A 22,618-nucleotide genomic window follows, 5' to 3' on the forward strand; every position below is an offset into this window, starting at 1 on the left:
TGTAGCCAGGAAAAGTTAATTTGATTACAATGTTAATATAATTTAGGAATTCCGCAGACAACGTGAAGTAGAAAAATGTATCACACAAAGATATTTTGAAGATATATATACATATTAAAAGGAGCAAAATGCAACCGTACCTACTCTTGTGTGGCTTGCAGAGTTGAGTAAAAAAAAAAGTTTCTACGAAGTCAGATTAGGTGCGTCGAGGGTGCGCGCTGTACACACTAAGCGGCTGTGGGGCAAGACTAATTATTCTAATGGGCCACAGTGTTTGTATTTACCGTGTAAATGGTGCATTCAAAGGATCGGTACTGGCCTCTGTGGACGCTTGAGTGCGCATCCATGTCCTCCTCCGCAAGAGCGGAACCGTAACACACATTGTGTCGATCGGTCCATCGAGATTGATGAGATACCGATAACATCGATACAAAGAAAGTGCACTGGGATTTTACTCTCCGCGCCCTTGAATTATTACCATCTCGCGCTGACTTCGATTATATTAAATATATACTAATGAAAGCTAGAAATATATACTGTATATATATATATATACAGTATATATACAAAATATATATATATATATATATATATATATATATATATATATATATATATATATACTGTATATATATATATATATATATATATATACAGTATATATACAAAATATATATATATATACAGAAATATATACTGTTCAAGCTAGATTGTATTTTTCACACAAAATCGTGTAATTTATTTTATTTTACATAAACTGGAGCATCCTGTACATAATAATATTAACGTATTCTTTACTTATTTCATTCTAATAAGTATATTTTACACAGTATATGGTAAAATAATTATAGACACTTGAGCTTATTGCGTATAAAAAAGTAGTACAATCGCGTTATAAAGACCTATATGTAATTATATTTATCAATCAGAAACATATTTATATATCATTATCTAAATTTAACAGCCAATAAATTATCGAAGAAAATTGAGAAATGTATCAAGAGATATGGTAATGTCTCTTGCCAAGTGTATGTACGTGCCCGCGACAGAGAGATAGAGTATAAGCGCCCAGGTATAGCGAGACAGAAAGTATATCTATATCTGAATCATCGAGTTCAGCGAAGGCACGGTTGTCATATCATAAAAATGGCTAAATGGATGAAATTTTTAATAGACTCAATTGCTTGCTTAGGGTAATATTTCGGGTATGATAAAAGTGTATTTATTTTTTTTACATTGAATTTTGAGACTTTTTAATGTGGAATATATGTTAAAATCGGATAATTTAAATTTTTAAGAAACGTCATCATTATTATCATCATCAACGTCGTTGTTGTCGTCCCAATATCCGGTTTATAAACCGACATTTCAATATTCACGTACACCCCCACACACTCCCAAGCATCCTTCACACTCTTATCTTCACCGGCTTCACCCACGTCATTCACCTGACCACTCCCCACTTCCTTCCCATTCCAAATACCTTAATACACTCCGATACGTCTTAACATAGTCCAACACACCCTTACCCATCTACACACATTACCACCCACCTTTCATCCCAAATACCTCAATACATCCCGACACGTTTCAACATAGCTCAACACACTCTTACTCACCAAACACAATAACCCGTATTCTGAACGCACTTTTATCGATAAATGTGTGCATTTATTTCTAAGATGCTTTAGTTCATGTTACATATGTTCTAGCATCTCAGAAATAAATGCGCGCATTTATCGATAAAAGTGCGTTTAGAATACGGGTCATTATCACTAATCTCACCCCAAACACCTCAATATACCTCTCAGAATACCTCTTAATACACGTCTCACCATAACTTAACACACCCTTACTCATCCACACACATCACTACTGGTGAGACGCACCCCTACTCCTCTAAATAACATAATATTTTGTCCAAAAAAATTTGTTGCTTAACAAATATCTATGCAAATGTTTCATGTGCATGTGTGGTGTGAATAAAAGAGCAAATTTAATTTAAAATATAAATATTTTGAGATACATGTGCGAAGGAGATTTAAAATAGTTTACCTGTGACTACATAAAAAGACGACTTCCTTTCTCTGAAACAGTCGCTTGCGTATTTATTTAGCAACGCCAAGTTTTTTTGGACGAAATATTCTGTTATTTTAATTAGCATAATAATTAAAGAATTAAATGTTATGATAAACAAATTTTTTACTCATGCAACACTTAATTCTTTTGTATTAAATATTTTACTATTTTATATTAAGTATAGTATGATAAGAGAATTAAATTTTATTTAACTCGTTCTCAATTTGACGCGACGTTTGACATCACTATTTTTATAACAAAAATAGATTAAACCAATATTGTTTCGCAAAATAACTTTTCAAGAGTGCGGATGCTCTTTGCGCTCTTTTTTACCTTTTTTTAAAAAGACTTTTTTTATAGTATTTAATTTACAATGCGCAATTCTGAACTTTACATCTGCATTTATGCTATATATTTATCGTTTGGCATGGAAATATCTTGATATCTTCTTATACCTATTTCTAGATCGAATCATTTGTCACCTCTCTGAACCTCTCATTACTGATATATGTATAACTTACATCATTCCTGCTACTGATAAGCAAAATTGCGCGTTTTTTTTACACTAACATTTGTTATATGATGTGTTTTCCTCATTGCTTTTCAAGTCAGGGATCATCTCCTCGATTACCAACGCGACGGATTCGATTCCTTCGCAACGGGAATGCGACTTCTCCTGAAACGACCGTGCCGATCAATTTATACGCGCATTCTTTACTCCTTCGATTCGCGAATGCAGATGGTGTCTGCCTCGACGTCGCGTCGGGAGTGTCGGGACCCTCGACGGTGTCCCCTCGTAGACGTCGCGTCGACGCCGTAACGGTGGTGGAACTTTAATTCGCGTTTTCGGATTTCCAATATCGTAAAGCGAAAGAAGACGACGAGTAATACATGACGGTCGATAAGGATAACTTCCTTTCGATAGGCGACGGAAGCACGGAGGGCGAGGGGTAGCAATGGCGGCACAGGATGGACGCGGGGTCGAAGGGGGTTATTTCGTGACTGCTGCCTGCGCGCCCGTGTATTATCATATTTATAACTTGGTTCGACCCGTGGAAACGTGAAAAAGCTGGGGAATGGACTTGGCGCGGCAGACGAAATCCGTCCAATGTGACGCGCTCAAGGATATCACGGTAGGATCGAAGTGCGAATCGAGTATGTTAATAAGATCTACTGTCACCGATAAACTCTATCTATCTCTCTCTCCCCCTTTTCATGCGATAAGGAAAGATAAGTCAAGACGTCCCTAAAATAGCCGCATCAAACCTTGAGAATTTATTTCATATTTACTTATTGTGCTGAGAATTTAAGAAAAAGTCACATGTGCACAGATAGGGAAATTATTTTTTTTTCACCGTGGAAAATTTTATTGGAGTACCCAGCAAGATTATAAGTACAAATATTATTGCTATTTTTTGTTTCTTGTTTTTTTTCTGTTTCTTCCGCAGTTTACTTTTTTCGCAGTTAGTAATAATAAAATATTTATTGTGATTTATTGTGTCAATTTGATATTATAGTGCAATAAATTGATGTCAAAGTAAAGCTTTTAAATATGTTGAGTCAATATGAAGCGTGTATCATTGAGATAGAAAGTTTTTTTTAACATTTCCTTTAAAATAGAAAAAAAGAAATATTTATTTTAAAATCAGATGTCTTTTCACTATTAAAATAGAATATAATACTCGTAAAATTTAGTCTTTTTTTACTTCAGCGGCGCTCTATACAATGTGTGCATTATAAATACGAATTTCATATGATATATTAGAAGACAACCCAAAGACTGTATATTTTTATGACTTCCTTTTTATATTATTAACAGCTACTATACTTGCTATTTCTTATTTATTTTTATCCTCAATCACTCCCATAATTTCCGCAATTCATTCTATTATTAAAATATATCATTTTGTCGGGATAGAAAGGGGGCAATTTGATCATACATACGTATTATCAAAATATGATATTATTCAAAGGCAATAGTGGAATATATTCGAAGATTTAACCTTTCGACAGAACCTGAGTTTTTAATAAATGTTTTAGCGAGAAGTTTTACTTTCCTAGAATGAGGGCGAACAACAGACTAAACTCATTCCGTTTATACGCGCGTGTTTCGCAACCACGGACAGAGGGTGCAACATCTTCTAGGAAGGGAAAAGATCCCTTCTCTCGGTATACATTCGGTAAGCTTCGAGAATACAAATAGGTGGATTCTCTGGGGACGAATAGGAGATTAATCAGAAGATAATTTTTGTTAATAAAGAATAAGGACGCTTGCGCATGTTTTTAGATCGCTCGATTCCGTATGCTGAAATATCTGCAATATTAAGCGATGCGTTTTCTTAAATTTACAAAAAGTGCGGGCATTTATAATAAAGCTATGTAAAGCTATGTCAATAAAATCAGCACCGTAAAATATCATTCTGAAAATATTATTTTAAAAATGTAGCGATCGATATATATCAGCAGACATTCTGCATTCTTTTATCATTTTTTAAAAATATCATTAAAATTTGTTAAAATACTTTTTATAACTATGCTTTAAAGAGCATGTTTCTTGATCGCTCTTGAATTGTTTTTGAACTTATTTCTTCGCAATATAATTATTTATATGCGAAAAAAACTTATATAACATAACCTGCATTACGCAAGACCAATCGAATCAGAAACTGATGTATAACAGGCGTAAAAGAGTTAACACGCAATGTTACCTAAAACGTATTGCGAAATTTTACTGCAAGTTCCAATTCGCCCCACGAAACTTAAATCTTCCGCAATGCAGTGCGCTACTTCTCGCGATCATTCACTCACTCTCTCTCCCTCCCTCCTCCCACTCTTTCCTGCTCTTTCTCGGGTACTTGGATTCTGTTATTCCGGTAGTAACCGGACACTCGACGAATTTACTGATTTTCACTCCTAGCACGAAGTCCGACGTCTACTGCGTAACGAGGAGTCAAGCTTTTTCGAGTAGAAGACCATCGAACTGGCCGTCGCCAAAAAGGTCGCAGAAGCGAGTAACGTTAGGTGACGGCGTAATAGGCAAGAGAGGGTGGTAGGAGGCAGGATGGTGGTGGTAGGATGGAAAGGACCCTAACTTTCTAACCGAATTGTTAACTCGGCAGCAGTCGGACAGGAGCAAACTTGTCCGTTAACTTCTTGCCGAGGAGCGAGCGAGGCGGGCGATTGCGAAATGAAAAAAGAGAACGCACGGGGGGGCAAGTGGAAGGGGGGGAGGGCGAGGGAAAGAGAGAGGGAAGGTAAGAAGGAAAATCAGCCCGCAAAGAGGGCTGATTTAGTAAACGTAATTTGAATATCTGATTGCTGCTGGCTTTAAGTTTCGTTGTATCTCCTCGCACTGCGTGGCGCGAACGTCTTAACCCGTCCCGTTATCTTCTGTCATTTTCCTCGTCCGTTTTTTTTTCTTCTCCGCCGATCTGCCAGGCTCACTTTATATCCCTCCGCTGGATATTTTGCTCGTCCGAAGCGGTACAATGGAAAATGGCGGGTGGAAAACCCGACTCTGCACTCCCACCCCCATCTCCACCCCCTCCCCCTCGCCGCTAGAGAACTTGAAATTATTTAGATTTTATAACACAATAGCGAACTTTATGAGATGGGCCCCCGGTATACCTGCATTTCCATAAGAATTTAATAATACCGCAACACAGTGCGCAATTAATGTACTTTTTTGCCTTGTTAGAGAGCAGCTATTGCGAAAGGCGGCAATTCTCAAAGGGAGACGTTCTCCGCCACGACGTAATAAGAATTATATCCTTGGCTGGCATAATATCTCGAATGACGCTTCTGACGCAGATTGGCAGGAACGTTGGATCACGGTCCCGGTTGTCTGCCGATCTACTCTCGGCAAATCCGCTTGAACAGGCAACTAAAAGCTTTTTCCACCCTGGCGCGATCATAAATGTGAAAAAGAAATTTTACAAATCTTGCGACTTACGATTTCGCCAAAATAATTGCCGACGACACAAAAGTGAGTCGTATATCATTGTGAAACGAATCCTAAATTTATGTTAAATCGAAGTAAAGCAATTTAATGCTTAAAATCTTTAGTGTTTCTAATGATGTCATTATGCAATTCCTTCGGCATCACAAATGACAAAAATCCATAACAAATCCTACCCCCAAAAAATAATCTATTACATAATGTATTAAAATAAAAATTTGAAAAATAAATCGAAATGTTTAACTTTAAATTATGAGATCGTGTTGAACAATAAGCAGATTAATTAACAATGATATCAAATCCCTATTATTTTAACACCTTCAAGTTAATAACGCTCCGCACAATTGCCCGTGCTTTAAGCTCGATCGACCCTACGTGGAACATTCCAAAGCCAATAAATCGCCGCGCACCTCTCGAAGGCCAGATTTGTAATCCCCCTACGGACTTCTCGGTCGCCCGGTATCACCCTCTAACCGCGTAGCCACAGAGGCTTTGCCTTGCCAGTGGATTCAGAAACCGGTTGCGGCAATCTCAAATATTAATGGCCCATGTTACCACGACCACTGTTTTAACGTCTTTTTCCTTCGAGGCAATCCTAAAAGTTAGAGAAAAAAAGTAGGGGGGAAAAAAGAGAATAAGGAGGAGTTGGGAGAAGGGAACGGCTACCGTTATTGGCCGAACAGAGACGCGTAGGATGGAGAGAACCGGAACGTTATCTCGTACACGGAACGTACGATAAAGATGGGCGTGAAAAGCAAAATTGGCAAACGATAAAATTGAAATATCGAAAAAAAATGGAATTGTTCTATTTGTGCGTTTAAAGAAATCCGGAGAGCTTATTCTTTTACGAGAAGGAGGCTCTCACGCGCGTGTAAACGCACGTAAAAAAGCGAGTAAATAATTAATATATTTATGAGAGACACAACAAATAATGGTGCATATCAAAGATGGAAGTTGTTGGTATAGTCGAGAGAGCTGAGATATTCGCGAGAAGAGACCCACGGAAGAGAAAGCTTTCCTTCCACACGTACGCACGCCGGAGATGCGAGAAGGAGAAAGAAAGAGGGAGAGAGAAAGAAAAAAAAGGAAGAAACGGAAAGACGAGCTGAAAGGCAGTGGCGGTGAAGGTGCGAAGTTGACTCGAGGTGGGGAGCTGAGCGGAAGAGAGGAGAGAAAACGAGAGGATGAGAGAGCTTCGAGTATTTCGCCAACTTGGTAAGCCGAGTCGAGATCGCTCACGCGAGGATTTCTTCTCGGGGAAACACGTTCTCCTTTCCTCACCTTTCGCCCCTCTCTTTTCTTTCTTGCGCACCCGTTTCCTTTCTTTACCTCTCACCCGGCCCCTCGTTCTCCCAACTCTGTCTGCTCCACTACGTTGCGGGACCAAATCTTTCGCGAACAGATTAAGCTGCGGAATATCGAGTAATTTGGGATGTCAAATACAGCTATAATGACATGTTTACGTATACACGCTTTTCCTATAATCCGTAATAAAAAAAAAAGAAATAAAAGGGAGCGGAATATTAAAAAGATTAGTAATTTTAGTATACATTTTGTATATTTATGTAATATAATATTTTAATATGAAATACTATAGGATTAATCTCTTTAAATTATAAATAAAAACGCGAACATTCGATAACAATATATTATTATACATATATTTATTAATAAAATTTAACGATACACAATAATTTATAATCTAATAATTAATAATATAAAATCGACTATTTCATGATATATAATAATAAAATTTATAAATTCTATAAATATTGAATTTAATCTATAAACAATATGGATTTGTTTTAAATTTATTATATATTTGCGAAAATTTTATTTTGGCTGTATTGCAAAACACTTTTTCAAGCACACATGCATTAAAAAAGAAACATACGCACCATAAATCATCTCATTCACTCTCCCGTTCGTACGTATTATTGATGAAATTAAAAATATATTTATTCCAAAAAATTATATTTCTTAACTCTGCTTTCTCTCCTTTGTTTTTTTCTCCAAATTTTCTCCCTCAAGAAAGGCGTCGGCATATCCTCCATACGCCGATAGATACCTGCTCGAAGGGAGATAAGAAGAGGGTCGAGAAAGAACGTTCAATGACTGAACCATGATCAAAGATAATTTCCGATCAAAGATTAAGGATTACTCCCGTGAGCCGCGCGGCCCGTCTAGGAATCAAAGTCTGCCGAAATATAAAATGCATGAAGCGAGAATCCCAGGGGTGCGCAGCACGTGAAGCTCCTCCTTGTCTCTGCCTTTCTCTCTCTCTCTCTCTCTCTCTCTCTCTCTCTCTCTCTCTCTCTCTCTCTCTCTGTCTCTTTCTGTCTCTCTGTTTATACGTGTATACGAATAAATATATGTTCAGAAACGAACAACTCCCACCCACTTTACCCCACTTAAAGGCAGATGACGCACGATCGCTGCACACGCACATATACACTTGCCTCTTGTGCATATTATATAGTAACAATAAAATAGTAAAAAGGTGAGGAATGTATACGAAAATACTACAAAAGATATTTCTTGAATTACGTATTACCAAAAAGATGCTTGTAATGCATCGTATGTCTTCCTCTGTACTCTTTTTTTTAACAAAATATGCGAACGTAGCTTTTAAACTGTAAATTAAAAGAATCTATCCTTGTAAAATAAATTTCGAGGAATAAACTACAAATAATCAACACCATTTTATTCTTCTTCTTCAAACTTTAATGAGACTTTAATTTGAACAACACTTTTACCTCGTTATAAAAACATAGTTAAAAAATATAGTTACGCAAACATGTTGCAAATTATAAAGTATATAAATATTTCGGACATGAATGTCCGTTAATTCATATCGAATCTCTAAACGATTTGAGGATATAATAGTTTTTTTCTCCTTTGTTAAACGTACCGTAATCATGATTATCTACGCTGTATAGAGGGATGAGCGCCTTTTACGGAGCCGAACAATTGGCCGAAATGTATGGAAATCTTTCGTATTTTCGACACGTATAAGCACAGGCCTCGCGCTTCGGACATTAGATATTAGATTTAGCACCCTTACAACTGTCGCCGTACATAATTAGGGGTGGCTTCCCCTATCGAAACAGATGGCAACCCTTAGGCTACGAGATAATTTCGCGGAGAACAGTTGGGAAAGAGAGACCATGGCCCCTGGTGTAGAACAGAAAGACAGCAAGGAGAAAAAGTGTATAAGGAAAGAGAAAGGGAAGGGCAGACAAATGCCGGCTAAGAATAGAAGACTGCGCACACCGACGATAAGTTCGACGAACGGGAAACGCGCGCGAAAAAAAGGCCAATATACGACTCGACAATCGTTATCAAATTTCTTCAATAAATTCATTGAAATTAGATAAGCGTGCGCGCGGGGCAACGGCGCGCGGCGGCAGCGGCGGAATGGATATCGGGCTCGTACACCAAGTACGTATTAAACGTAACGGCGGCGAGGCAATCGGCAATAACCGGACTAAAGTGGTTTTATTCGTCGTTCAGTGCGATCAGATATGGAGACAATGAGAGACCCTCCATATTCCCGATCGTGGACCACGGGATCTATCTATCTCTATCCGATGCGAGACTACGTTACCTAAAAGATTGTGCTCGAGAGCAGTAACATGCGAATTGAATGACCACCGTATAAAATTCGCATCCACCGCGACCGCCAGCGGAAGGGGGTGGGATGAGAGGACGGGGGATGATAATGGGCACTCGCCATCCCGATTTCGAGACCGGCAATTTGTGCGTTCGTAAAGACAATTGGATTTGGAAATCACGCCACTCACCCCGAGGCTTATTAACGCACCCACATTGTTTCAGTAGATGTAAATTCGATTGATGGCCAGCCGATCGCGCAACTCTTTTCAAAAATTTTTTCAGAGATTTTCACGAATATACACGAGCACGTTGAGCACATTGAGAAACTGCATCTTAATATATCGGTCTTCTTTATTTTCCAAAATTTATGATGTTTTCATACGTATTGTATAACGTATATACATACAATTAAGCTTTTATAAGAGTTATTAAAATGAGTTTGCATAAAGAAATTTCAAGATATAGAATAGCATTTATAATTTAATATATATATATTTAATATATACCGTGTATTTTTTTTTTTTTTTTTTTTTTTTTAATCTGTCTATTTTAATGTATATTTTATATATTGTTCAAATTTTTTTACTCTTGTTGAATGTTTTATATTACGTTTTGAGTTATAGACCATCTAAAATAGGAGTTTCACATAATATATTTATAACATATCTCACAACGATAGCTAATAAATTGCCGATATAAATTCTTATAAAAAAGCGAAACATAAGGGAAGAAGAGCGCTTTCGTGTATTACGATGAGGCGTGTACTACGATGTAAACGACACCAGCATGGAGAGGAGCATTAATTTGCATCTGCTTTCGTACTCTACCACTTCCGAAAATTTTATTCGCTCGCCGTTTAATTGTAGTATACGCGAAATAATAAAGTGGAAGTAAAAGGCGGATGTGCGGAAAGAAAAGTGTGCCGGGAGCTTAATACCCCGTGTAAGTAGTAGCCACTGCATTACAGTCAGATTCATTTGCATGCACTTTTACATCCTTCCGTCCTCAAAAAATATTTATCGCCCGAGGTTTCACCGTGACGCCTCGCTTATGAATTATGCATGTGAAGCACGCGCGCAGGACGTAGCTCATTCCTAGCGCAATTTCGCCATTGAAGCGTAATTTCAGCAAGCTCGGGTATTAGAGCCCCTCGAGCAGCTTTTTCGTGATAGTGCTTACGAGGAAGAACGAAAAGACGTGTCATTCGGAACGACGATGATCACCTCAATTGCGTCGAAGAGAAGAACACCGTGCGTATTAACTTCATGCTACGCCTCAAGTGCGAATATGAATTTTATTTCACACGTAAAAGTAACGAAATGCATCTTCCTTTGCTATTAATTAGGCGCGGGACGATACTGTTGCGTTGTGGGTACTTATATAATATTGAGACTTTAAAAATTCTATTCAATGCGTCTTTAGATTTACAATTAATAGCATCTACATATTAAAAAAAAATGTCTTCTCTGACTATAATATTAAAACAATATATTGATTACATTATTTTATATGTAGTTATATATATAATTTTATATACTGTTATATACATAGATAAATATTATATCGCATATGAAATTTTTCTGAACTTTTGTTTTATATTTTAATAAATGGTAGATTCTAAATTAAAAGATATAATTTTTCTGTCTCATAAGGGAGTATGATCTCCAAAATTATATATTTTGCTCTTTGATCATTTAACACAAATTAGCAATTCATTTTCGTCGTATGTAACATTACAAAGCTATAATATATCAGAACATTGTATACCATTGTCGGCACCAGATTTAATGTGACCAAAATTAAATCCGAGATTACCGATCGAACAGTACGGGTTTAAGTCACCATACAAACAAACGTGGGAGACACCAGCGGAGGATATGCGGTGGATAATTTATATTTATGTCACCAACTTTTGCAATATATGTATATTCATCGATTACAAAACTGAAACTATATAATTAATAGCGGAATTGAATCGTTATAATCGTTATATAACTCTATGGATTGATATAATTACAAAATATATATACATATAATATATATATCGTGAGGTAATTATGAATAATTATGTACCGTTATCTCAACAAAGTCGTCTATCACCTCTATTATAAACCAAACCAAGAACGCCAGTTTATGGTACACCGACATACACGCAGGAACGCGTGTAAATTATTTCAAATAATATTTCTCGATTGAAAAATAAAAGGCTTTATTCTCAATTGACAAGCTATTAGATTTTAACAATAATATTTTCTTATTGAAAAGGATTGAGGAAAATTAAAATATACCCTATCTTTTTAAAGTAAAGATAAAAATATCAAATTAAATAGTCTTTTTACATGATGATCAATTATTTTTATTTAATACTACAGAATACTATAGAAATAAATACAGCATTATATGATTTTTGTTTATAAGTACAAATGTTAATTTGCATTTAAGAAAAAATTGTATTGGAGATTTTATAAAATTTTTTCAGAATCTGTGTTGCTTTAATAAATTGTTTGCTTCAATCGTTATGCGAAATAGAATTATTGGCAAACAGTTATAACTGTATATATAACTATATATAATTATAATATAACTGTTATAAATGACGATTATTTGGCTAAACCAAAATCGACAATTATTCATGTGTTTTTTCTTTGAGAGATATTATATCGCATAGGACAAATTTAACATTACCAGTAGTAAACGCTGCGAATGTCGACCGACCATTCTGCAATAGAAGGCAAGCGAAAACAAAGACCGCCACCATCCTCGGTAGGAAATTAAAAGTCATCCCCTTCCTCCTTCCAGCATGTAGCTGCATCACCGATATCCGATTAACAAATTCGATGTCACGAATATAAGATCCGCATTCGCATTCTATCGGTTCACCAGTCGAGTCCCTCCAGTCACTGCCAATTACCCCAAGACGACACTCGCTCCGTTCCTCGGGAGTCCAGCAAGGACAACCGTTAAAGCACTTCTCGCGTCGATCCGAGGGAGCCCCGGTGCGAGATTTCATCAAGAGGATCTGGTACTAGAGCTATGTCAGAATTTTGTAAAATATTATGTCCTCGCGATGCATCCTAGACGTGTCCCAAGTGAAGAGAGGCGCGCGATGTCACTTCTTCGTAATGTCAACAAGCGTGTCTTATTTCGAGAAAAATAGGAATGCACCGATATTTCTTATCTCTTCTCTCGACAATCGGCGAGATCCTCGCGAGTGTACGCGCGATATCGTAGCGGCGAGTTAACGTCCCTCGTCAGTTACGTGAGGTACCCGGTGTTTCGACTTGGGGCGCGATACGAGAACGGCTCCCAGCAAGTGCGCGCTTGGGACGCCCGGCGTCGACTGGCGTTCATAGAGTTACCAGTAGAACCGGTCGGCGGCACACGCCGCCGTCCCGGCATCACGGCGCAGATCTCTGCCACCCCCCTGCAAGACCTCTCACCCTTTCCTGAACCAGGCCAATCGGCGCTTGCGAGTCACCGCCCATCGCGTTGCGAGGGCGGCACCGCGTCCGAATTAAGATTTTCGACTTTTCTTAGTCGGGTCTACTCCCGCCAGCTATCTGTCTATTCTCCTTTTGCCCTATCTCGCACCATGTTCTCTCAGCATCACGCATTGTCCCCTCATTTGAGAGAGCCTGTCCCCTTTTTCCTCTTTCTTTTTTTTTTCTTTACAGACATTGTGCATACGAGTCGCAACACCGATGGGTTACCTCCGAAGAAAACCACACAAGACGTGGATAATTTGCATGGAATAATAATTCAAATGTTTATTGTTATATATAAAACAAAAGTCGTTTTTGTTCGACCCAACTGGCCAAATAATTAATATATTGATGAATCACTTGAGAAGGGCCGAAATTGCGGTTGAAACGTTGTGAATTTTAAATATATTAATTATTTGGCCAGTTGGGTCGAACAAAAACGACTTTTGTTTTGTATTTATTTACTGGCGAAGGAAGCTTCTTATTTTGTTATATATAAAATTTTGTGTGTGAGGTTTACATGTCATGGGTGTTGATTTTTTTCTATTTTGGCGAAATGTAGTTAAGAATTAGTGTCAGCTCGGTTTTCGCTGTTTGGAATCTCATTTGAAATGAAACTTTAATCCTACTTTGCAAGAGATAGTAATTCTGCTACATTTTTATATGTTATTGCTTGTAATGGAATTATAATTTACTCTCTGCGCGCGTCTGCCATATATGAATAAATGTAACATTCATGATCGAAATCATTTTGCCAATCCCGATTCAGATAAAATTGAAAACAGCGCTCGTGAAATATTGGTATGTTACCTTATTAACGTTAGTGGATAAATAAATATTCCATGAAAAGGCGCGATCGCACACACATAACGTGACATAAATCAAAAGCAAACATATATTATCATCAAAAAGTCACTACTCCGCATGTTATATTATAATATTTAGAGACATATGCATATACATTTTGCCAATGTCGCGAAAGTATGTAACGGATATTAATTTTATATCGCATCACGTGCATAAAAGAAATTTAAATGGCTCGCACAAGTGGAATATGCAAACAAACGGTAATTGATTTAAAACAATTTTCACAATCTAAGTGAATAGTTGTAAATAGCCGAATAAATAAACATCACAAAAAATCATCGCATGTTTTTAATACATTGTACGCTGTTTTTTTTTTACCCGACTTGCGATTTCTAAACATGACTCTCGCGAGAAAGGTTTGCGCAAAATGTATAGCACGACCTATCAATTTAATAAATAACAACCCTATATAGCGTGCAAAAATGGTATAATAGAAACATACAGTTCACGTTTGCCGAAAAGCAACATCGCGGAATGAAACATACGATATACAAGACTGATGAGCACGGTTGATGGTAGAATCATGTAGGATGCGGCTGCAGCGCCATTAGAATAATATCACCCATTCTTTATCAAGAAGCAAGTCGGAGATGTGCCGTGCACTCATTTCACGTGACATTTAATTTTCGTGAAAAATCACCGGTGAGTTTGCTCACACACGAAATAGAGCGTAAAACTACCGGGATGAGTTTGGACATATACTCTTCCAGATTTCGTGATCTCGCGTCACTCGAAAACGTCCGAATGCGATATCCCGCAAGCGGATAATATCCAAGAATAATATCCGCGTGAAACGTAATCACTGATACGAACAAATTACGTTTTTTCAACGTGAATATTTCACTTTAGTAAAATAGTTATGTACATGAGAAATATTATTAATCATTAAATTATTTTTCAAAATGTTTCCTTCTTTATATTTTATGGTGCGACAAATAAGACATTCAATGCGTTTGAGGATAACAAATTTAAAATGTGAAATTGCAAAAGTGTTCGTTAATGAAGTCGGTGAATTTTTATCGAGATTTTTATTCTTCGCGTCTTGTGTGCATACGTGTATATGTCCCGAACAAAAATTCGTTTGGAACGTATAAAATAAACATATATCTGTATGAAATTCAAATTTTACCGGTGTTCATTTTAATATAATTTTAATTTTAATCTTGATGAAAGATTGGATTTGTGATGGTAACGCTGCCCAGTAATAAGAGAAAAGTGCATTTAAAATGTTGAATTTTTATATTAATCGGATAGACAACATCACGCATTGAATAATGGAGCTATATATTTTACAATAATATTTGATATACATGTACGTATCAATATTATATGATAATACGATACTTGAATGATAAATCAAATCTGATTTTTACTGCTTTTTCTGCAAAGTATAATTTAATTTTTGATAAAATAATACGCATCAAAAAATAAAAGAGATTGCACAATAATAATATTATTTAGTACATCAGATATACATCTGATACGTACAATCTAAAAATAGACATTTTTAATTTTATTTGAATAATACAACGTGCTTTTTCCTACAGAAAAAGGTAACTATTTGAAAATTATATTAATACATAATTCTTCGTCGAAGTATATCAGTACGGCACTACTGACCCAGTGCGATCGCATATCATTTCCATGAAAATTTCAGATTAAACATGGCAATTATATTCGGCTCGTAATTATATTTTGCCTTTATTGGCGTTATCTTCAATCCACGTGCGACCCGGTATTTCGTCACTTTGCCTATAATTTTCCAGTATACAATACATTCAGTCTATGATACAGAGTTTATGTTTGATTTCAAGCATTAGAGAATGGATCGCTTTAATCAGAGCACAATTGCATGCGATATATATTTGTACCAAAATACATGCGATATTGCAAATGGTATGCATATTCTATCGAAATGAAGTAGATCCAATCTCTGAAACGCTATAATAAAAGATATAAAAGAAGATTATATATAACAAAGTAAAATATTACAAGCACAATCTTTTGTAGTCCTGATAGTTACATGTATGCATCTACGTGAATCTTGATTATAAAATGCAATTGCATATTTTTTAAAATTAAATTCTTATATTTTTAATACGTTTATTGATATATATATATCTCATAGCTTTTGCACATTCATATCTTTCAGTTAGAGATTCTGTTGTTTTCAATTTTCAAAGACCTTTAAATTTGAAAGAAATTTGTGAAAAAAAGTGCAATTGCAGCTGCATATCAAAATCCTCTGCGAATAAACGACCTTCAGCGAATTTGAAAAATGGTTGTACAAACCGCGAATATATAACAGAAAAAAATATTTGCACATGTAGTAGGGGAGATGGCTCCATTTTTTCGTGATTATTTCGGTACTTATGAAACTTTCTGTGGTGATTCAGAATGTTATTTAATGATCAAAGCTCCGGGGACTGACAAAAAAAGTGGGGGGTTTTGGGTGGTATAGCCACTCATTTGTGCAAAAAAAATTTCTTTTTTAAGTCATTTCGGTATGTCAGTCATTTTGCACCATAATTCTTTGATATATTCTATGACTATTTGCAAATTGACTGACAAAAGAGTGGGTCGCTTGTGGGTGTAGGGCCGTCCAAAAAAGTCATTTCGGTATGTCAGTCATTTTGCACCATAATTCTTTGATATATTCTATGACTATTTGCAAATTGACTGATGACAAAAAAGTGGGTCGCTTGTGGGTGTAGGGGTCGCCCAAAAATGTCATTTTTTTTTTCAAGTTATTTTGGTATGAAAAAAAAATTTTTTTTGCACAAGTGAGTGGCTATACCACCCAAAGCGCCCCACTTTTTTATCAGATCCCCGGAGCTTTGATCATTAATCTAAATCACCACAAAAAGTTTCATAAGTACCGAAATAATCACGAAAAAAATAAGATACCTATAAAAATACTAGTTTCTTTTATCCACTATATGAATTAAACGCTCGAATAAAGAATGTATGATTGTGGTGCTTCGATCGCGCGTGTCGATGTATTCTTTATGATATATGAAGGATATGTCATCATCACATGCGTCTAGATATTCGTAGAAAGTTTTCTTAATAAACAGCCAAGAGAGACCCGCGTTGAAAGTTCGAGAACAAATAAAAGCAGCGCAGGAGATCAAGCGGATATCCGGCGGAACGAAACGCAGACGTCTAAAAGATGGAAGACGGAAGAGAGCGGGGCTTTCATTACCTTGATGTAAGTTTTAGGCGCGTCTAGGCTGATCCGCAGACCATCTCCGAGCGGAAAGAAGATAAACCGTCCCATCGTTATCAACAGCCAGAGAGAGACTATACGCCGCTCCTATCCTATCCTTCGAATCCATCCTTAAAATCACCGCTTGCACTCCCTACCTCACGTCCTTATCAGCGTTATTTAGTTATCTTCACATCTTATTCCGCGAGCCAAGATTGACATCCTGGTTATCGTCCGAGGAATTTTCCGTAAGAACAATTAACCGACTCCGTCGGCTCGCGCTGCGAGTCTGGTACTTTCATCGTTAAGCGAAACTTCCGCCCTTACACGAGAACCTCTGCGATATCTTCAGTCAGTGCTACAAGATCATGAGGATCATGAGAACCGCGCGAGACCGCACGAGAGATTTCGTTAATAATATCTGGGTTACGAAAATCGGAGATCCTTCACGTGAGATACGCGAAGCGACTACGAATGGCGCAATTTGGCAATCGGGAAAATAAGCTCTTAATCTCAAATGCAATTCTACGGAAAAATTTGACTAACTAATCGCAATCAAAGATTAGATTGAAATAGTCACAAAGCGATTAAATTCACTATTTTAGAGAAAAATTCCATTTGATATTACAATAACGTTTACAATAAATTACAATAAATTACATTTCGCGTTTTATCTGTCGTGGAAAAAGCTCATAATAATTTATCTTTATATAATTAATAATTGTTGCAGATGAAAATCTACATGCACGCTTAAGGACTTGGATATATAAAACCACGGACGATTTGGCTAGATATTGAGAACTCGAAGAAAAAGGGAAGAGTGAGAAAAAGAAAATGATGTGACAATCAGAGGTGAGTTTTTGCCCGGGACACATCTGGTCTCTTATTTTCATTTTCTCCGTCAAATGATTTCTTTCCTGCTTTAACTGAAGAACTCTGCAAACACTTTCTGCGAGTATGTCGCTTTTTTCCGAATAACTTTCCTTACGAATTCGTAAGGTGTAGAGTGACATGGTAATCCGCGTGACAAAAAATCTCCAATTAAAATAAAATCTTTAATTACGTAAAAAAAATTTTTAAACATATTATTATTACATTATTGTTTTTTATTTTATTCTTTCATTATAACATTTTTATCCTATACCCGACAATTTATATCGAAGAATTTTTAAAGAGCTACATTTCTCGAAATGTCAAGTAAAAATTGTCCATTAAAATAAAAATAAAACTGAAATAAATGTGATACCATAATTTTACTGTAAACCACATAATTTAGAGTCTTAACACTGTTCGACGATTTATTAAATAAATAGTTATTAAAACAAAAATAGGAACTTTACGTCGCCAGCAAATAATTAAAAGAAACGGTTTTTTTTTTATTATTTGCTGGCGACATAAGTTCCTTAAAAAATAAACGTTTCTTTAAATAGCTATTGCTTGTAACAACTTTATAGCGATTAACATACATCCATTGAAAATTTATTACAAAGCATTCAAATAATTTAATATGTGTACCAGATACACGCGTCGAAGCTCATTTGAAAGACGGCATTAAATCTTGAGCTTTTATAGAACAAGTGATTCAAGTGTCACGAAATATATTCATAAACGGGGACATCCTTTCGAATACGCGCTGCACCCGTCGCCGCCGTCGTGCAATTCGATCCTCCCAATCGCGACGAGATTCAACGGATCAGTCTCAATTCGCAATACGTTATTATCTTCGGTCGACCAGGCCGGTTTCCTTCTGCAAACAAAACTCCGTAAGCGATAGACAATTGCAGTTTTGAGACTCCCCGGTACTCTACAGCCAATTAAGATTCAATACAATCGATGAGGGACTATTCAAACGATGAGACAATCGGAATGTAATTGCGTCGCCCCGATCCCTCTGAATACCAATTCATTTTCCGAAGCCCGCCACCGTGCACCTTCGTCCTTTCACTTCCACCTCCCGCCAGACCGCTTTTGTCTTGTGAAAATCTTCTTACCGAGTCCGCGAGCGCCGATTCTGAAAGTTTAAATTTTCTTTTCCTCGCGTCTCCTCTCTGTCAAACACCTTTTCTTCCTTAAATCTCGCGCTATCTCTTTCTCTTTCTCGCTCCTTCCGTCCTCGGTACCACGCCCTCCCGTAGAGCGGACGAGCGGGGCGGCAGGGAGGAGGAGGAGGGATTGCGGGTGGCCACCCTCAGGGACACGTAATTACGGCCTTATATTTCACAAATATTTCGCCAGTGTGATTAATGACGTTCCTCCCTGGCTCCGTGGTGGATAAAGTAACGTACGAAGGGCGACAAAATCGAAATCATCACGACGGCAGCGGGTGATAATAAGAGACAAACATTACCAGCGGGACGAAACGGAAAGCGCTCTATTCCTAAACGAGGGATGACGAAACTGAACAATCTCGTAATAATCCTTCGTAATCCCTGAACAATCGCGTAATAATCCTATAATCTTGTAATCTCTTAACAATCCCGTAAATAAGTATAACAATGAAACGTAATAATACGTACATGTATCATTGCATAAATAAGTGTGCTGCGTTACCCCAAATTTATAGTTCTTTTTTTTTTCCTAAAGATAGTTATGCCTTATGAGATGCAAAGCCATGTTTCGTTCTACCTGATAATCGGGAAGTACATGAATACGTCGTGAAATGTTGGAGAAAAGCATCTCGCGTCATCTCTACTGAAAGTATTAACTCCAGCACTAGCTCCTGATCCTCATTACATCTCACGGAACGAAAACTAATCATCTTCCGGATACCGAGGGTCACGCCCACGTGCGGCGCGAAGCGCGCACGGCGGGATAATAAAATTGCCGCGCCTCTCCGATTTTTATCTTACCTAAGACGCGAGGTGTCCGCGCGCTAAAAGGCTCGATATATTTTCCGAATAACTTTAAAGCAGGGCGCGCACGCGATCGATGCTCACGGCTGCGCGGTTTCCTGCGTGTATAGGCGAGGGAGAAAGAGACCCCCTAACGGGCGCGTATATACAAGGAACAAGCGCGCGCGATCGCTTCGATCCAGGGGGCTTCGAGAGACGAGGTAATAAAAAATTGTTTGTTTTAACGGGATAAAAATGCAGGGCTCGAAAACGTGCTTTCTAAAGTGTTGACAATGAGAACGATACCGATCGCGCAAGCTGCGGATACGCGGGAACGACGCGGCCCAAAAAACAGAGATAGAGCACGGCGCGAGAGGGCCATTCGCCAACACCGACGTTTGTTGTATCGGGATAGGACGGGAAAAGTCGGATCGCGAATAAAACAAAACGCGACGTGGCTATCGTCAAAAATAGACAGAGAGAGAGAGAGAGAGAGAGAGAGAGAGAGAGAGGCAGCGAGAAAAACAGGCATACCCGACAAGCGTCAAAGGAGGGGGTTGCGAGGGAAAAAGGCCGGGAGGAACAAAATGTTCCTCCCGGTTTTGCGACGGGCTATACGCAGGGACAGAAAGCGCGCGCGCGCACGCGCTATCGACGCATCAACGCGTTTTGAGCTTTTGAGCTTGGACCTTTTAAAATCTGTCACCGACACACATTAACCGTTACGCACCTTCGAGCCCGGTTGCACAATGCGCGAGCGCGGGCTGCGAGTGCGCTGCTTGTTTTCGAGTCATTGTATCGAATGCAAACGAATGTATGTAGCTACATATCGTCCCGGTTATCGACACGCGTTGTTCCCGTTGGACGCCCTACGTTCGCGGAGGTAGAGCGAATTTGTCGCACACATGTTGCTCCTTTAAAATTGATCCGACTGCCGACAGTCTGGAAAAAATACAAATAAACCATAAGAATAATTGACAGAAAATAAGGAAATTATATACATTTGATGATACTTGTATTCCCTCTTCGAATAACGACGTTTCTCTTATCTAAGTCGTCTTCTTTGAATTTCAATCAAATTCGAAACAGGAAAGGTACTTACTCTAATTGTAAGAATTTGTTTTGCTTGAAAGATTACGTTTGATGAGACCGCCCTTCATTTATCTGAGTGATAATTACGTCTCTAAAATGCTTTAGTTTTTCCTTAGATAATTTTTTTTAGACATTTCAACGAAGCCGTAATATAATGCTAAATAATTTTCTGTCATCTAAAGTCACGGGGTGTAATGAAAATCAAGAGATGTCCCAGCAGGTATCACCGCGTATATAATTTGCGCCGAAGTGTACGGCCTCTATAGCTTTTTTACGCGGCACGATTTATGAAGACTTCAGCACGATGGGTGGCGACTGAGCGCGGAGCGGCCCTCAAAATTGATTAATGAACGAGGCAGCCGATCGATTCGATTAAACCAGTGTAAACGAAAGGGGCGACCGATAAATATCTGCCGATATAAACGTCGACGTTACGTCGTGACTTTTCCATAAATCAAAACCCGGCCGCGTATGTGTTGCGTAAACGTGCCAACGTGCCCAACAATAACAATCCCAGTAGCCAGATCGGGCACAACCACGATAATTGACGCGTACGCGTGACACAATCGTTGAAATAAAAAAAAGCACGGCGCGGGCGTAGCGCGTTATTACGCCCCATAATATTAAGCGTCTAATTAACCATGAATTACAAAGGCCGTCACTGATCAAAAATAAATACTTTTGTGAACGAAATAATTGCAGATTGGGTTACTCGCATTAAACTGAGAAATTTGTAATTAATATCCATCGATAACCTAACAGTTTAATAATAAATAAATTATATGGCGGGTGAAAAATGGATAAAATCGAAATAACTGGCGCAACGATGATTTTATAGCATATGTATAATTTGTTTGAAAGTTATTATAATTGCATAAGTTGTGCTTAAACACCGACGTAGATTCAGGAAAAGTACATAGGTAATCGCGCAATACGTGCAATTTTCTTAACGTAAAACACTCCTGTCGCATATACCTACCTCGGAGATAGATGATAAGATGATAATGTATAAGGAGTTATACATCCATTTACATATAGATATACAACAGACGGATCCTACATAGTACGAATAAGTGAGTGAACAAGGAAAAGAAGGAGAGAGAGGATATGCGAGTATATCTGCGTAAGGCTGCCACTGACAGCCCCGTCTTCACAGGCAAATTTCACTTTTTGTCAACGAACGGGTCGTTTGAAAGGAACGAATATTGGATTCGGTTATTACTTCTTCGACCTTCGTCCGATTCTATACCTTCTCTCGATCTATCTCCGCGTAACAAACTGTATGCGCAAAATCGATATTCCTTTCCGCGATCGCACACATATGTACGTAAAATCATTTCCTTTAGCACGAGAATTATTTATAATATAAACGTGGCACATTTTTAATTTATAATCAAAATATAAATCGATATAAATATATACCATATGCATGAAAAAAAAAGTTACGTTACGACTAAGGAAAAATGTGAGAATCACTGTTATAATA

General features: G+C 37.7%; 2 protein-coding genes across 5 annotated transcripts in view; one reads left to right on the forward strand and one right to left on the reverse strand.

Moving 5' to 3' along the window:
• LOC143896785 (lachesin) overlaps window positions 1-13,003 on the reverse strand; it is a 163,994-nt gene extending 150,991 nt beyond the window's left edge. For all 3 annotated transcript variants that reach the window (XR_013256748.1, XM_077404809.1, XM_077404807.1), the window contains exon 1: window positions 12,338-13,003. Coding sequence is in view for 2 of the 3 variants with exons in the window: in XM_077404809.1 (XP_077260935.1) it covers window positions 12,338-12,662 (325 nt within the window). In the remaining variant the exon portion in view is untranslated. The remainder of the gene's footprint in view (window positions 1-12,337) is intronic.
• The window catches only part of LOC143896784 (synaptogenesis protein syg-1), a 143,526-nt gene that overhangs the window by 72,314 nt on the left and 48,594 nt on the right, over window positions 1-22,618 (forward strand). For both annotated transcript variants that reach the window (XM_077404805.1, XM_077404806.1), the window contains exon 3: window positions 17,940-18,061. The gene's annotated coding sequence lies outside the window, so the exon portion shown is untranslated. The remainder of the gene's footprint in view (window positions 1-17,939; window positions 18,062-22,618) is intronic.

Source organism: Temnothorax americanus, unplaced genomic scaffold (assembly GCF_048541705.1).
Source record: "Temnothorax americanus isolate GAGA-0224 unplaced genomic scaffold, ASM4854170v1 Scaffold2, whole genome shotgun sequence".
NCBI classification, from domain to species: domain Eukaryota; kingdom Metazoa; phylum Arthropoda; class Insecta; order Hymenoptera; family Formicidae; genus Temnothorax; species Temnothorax americanus.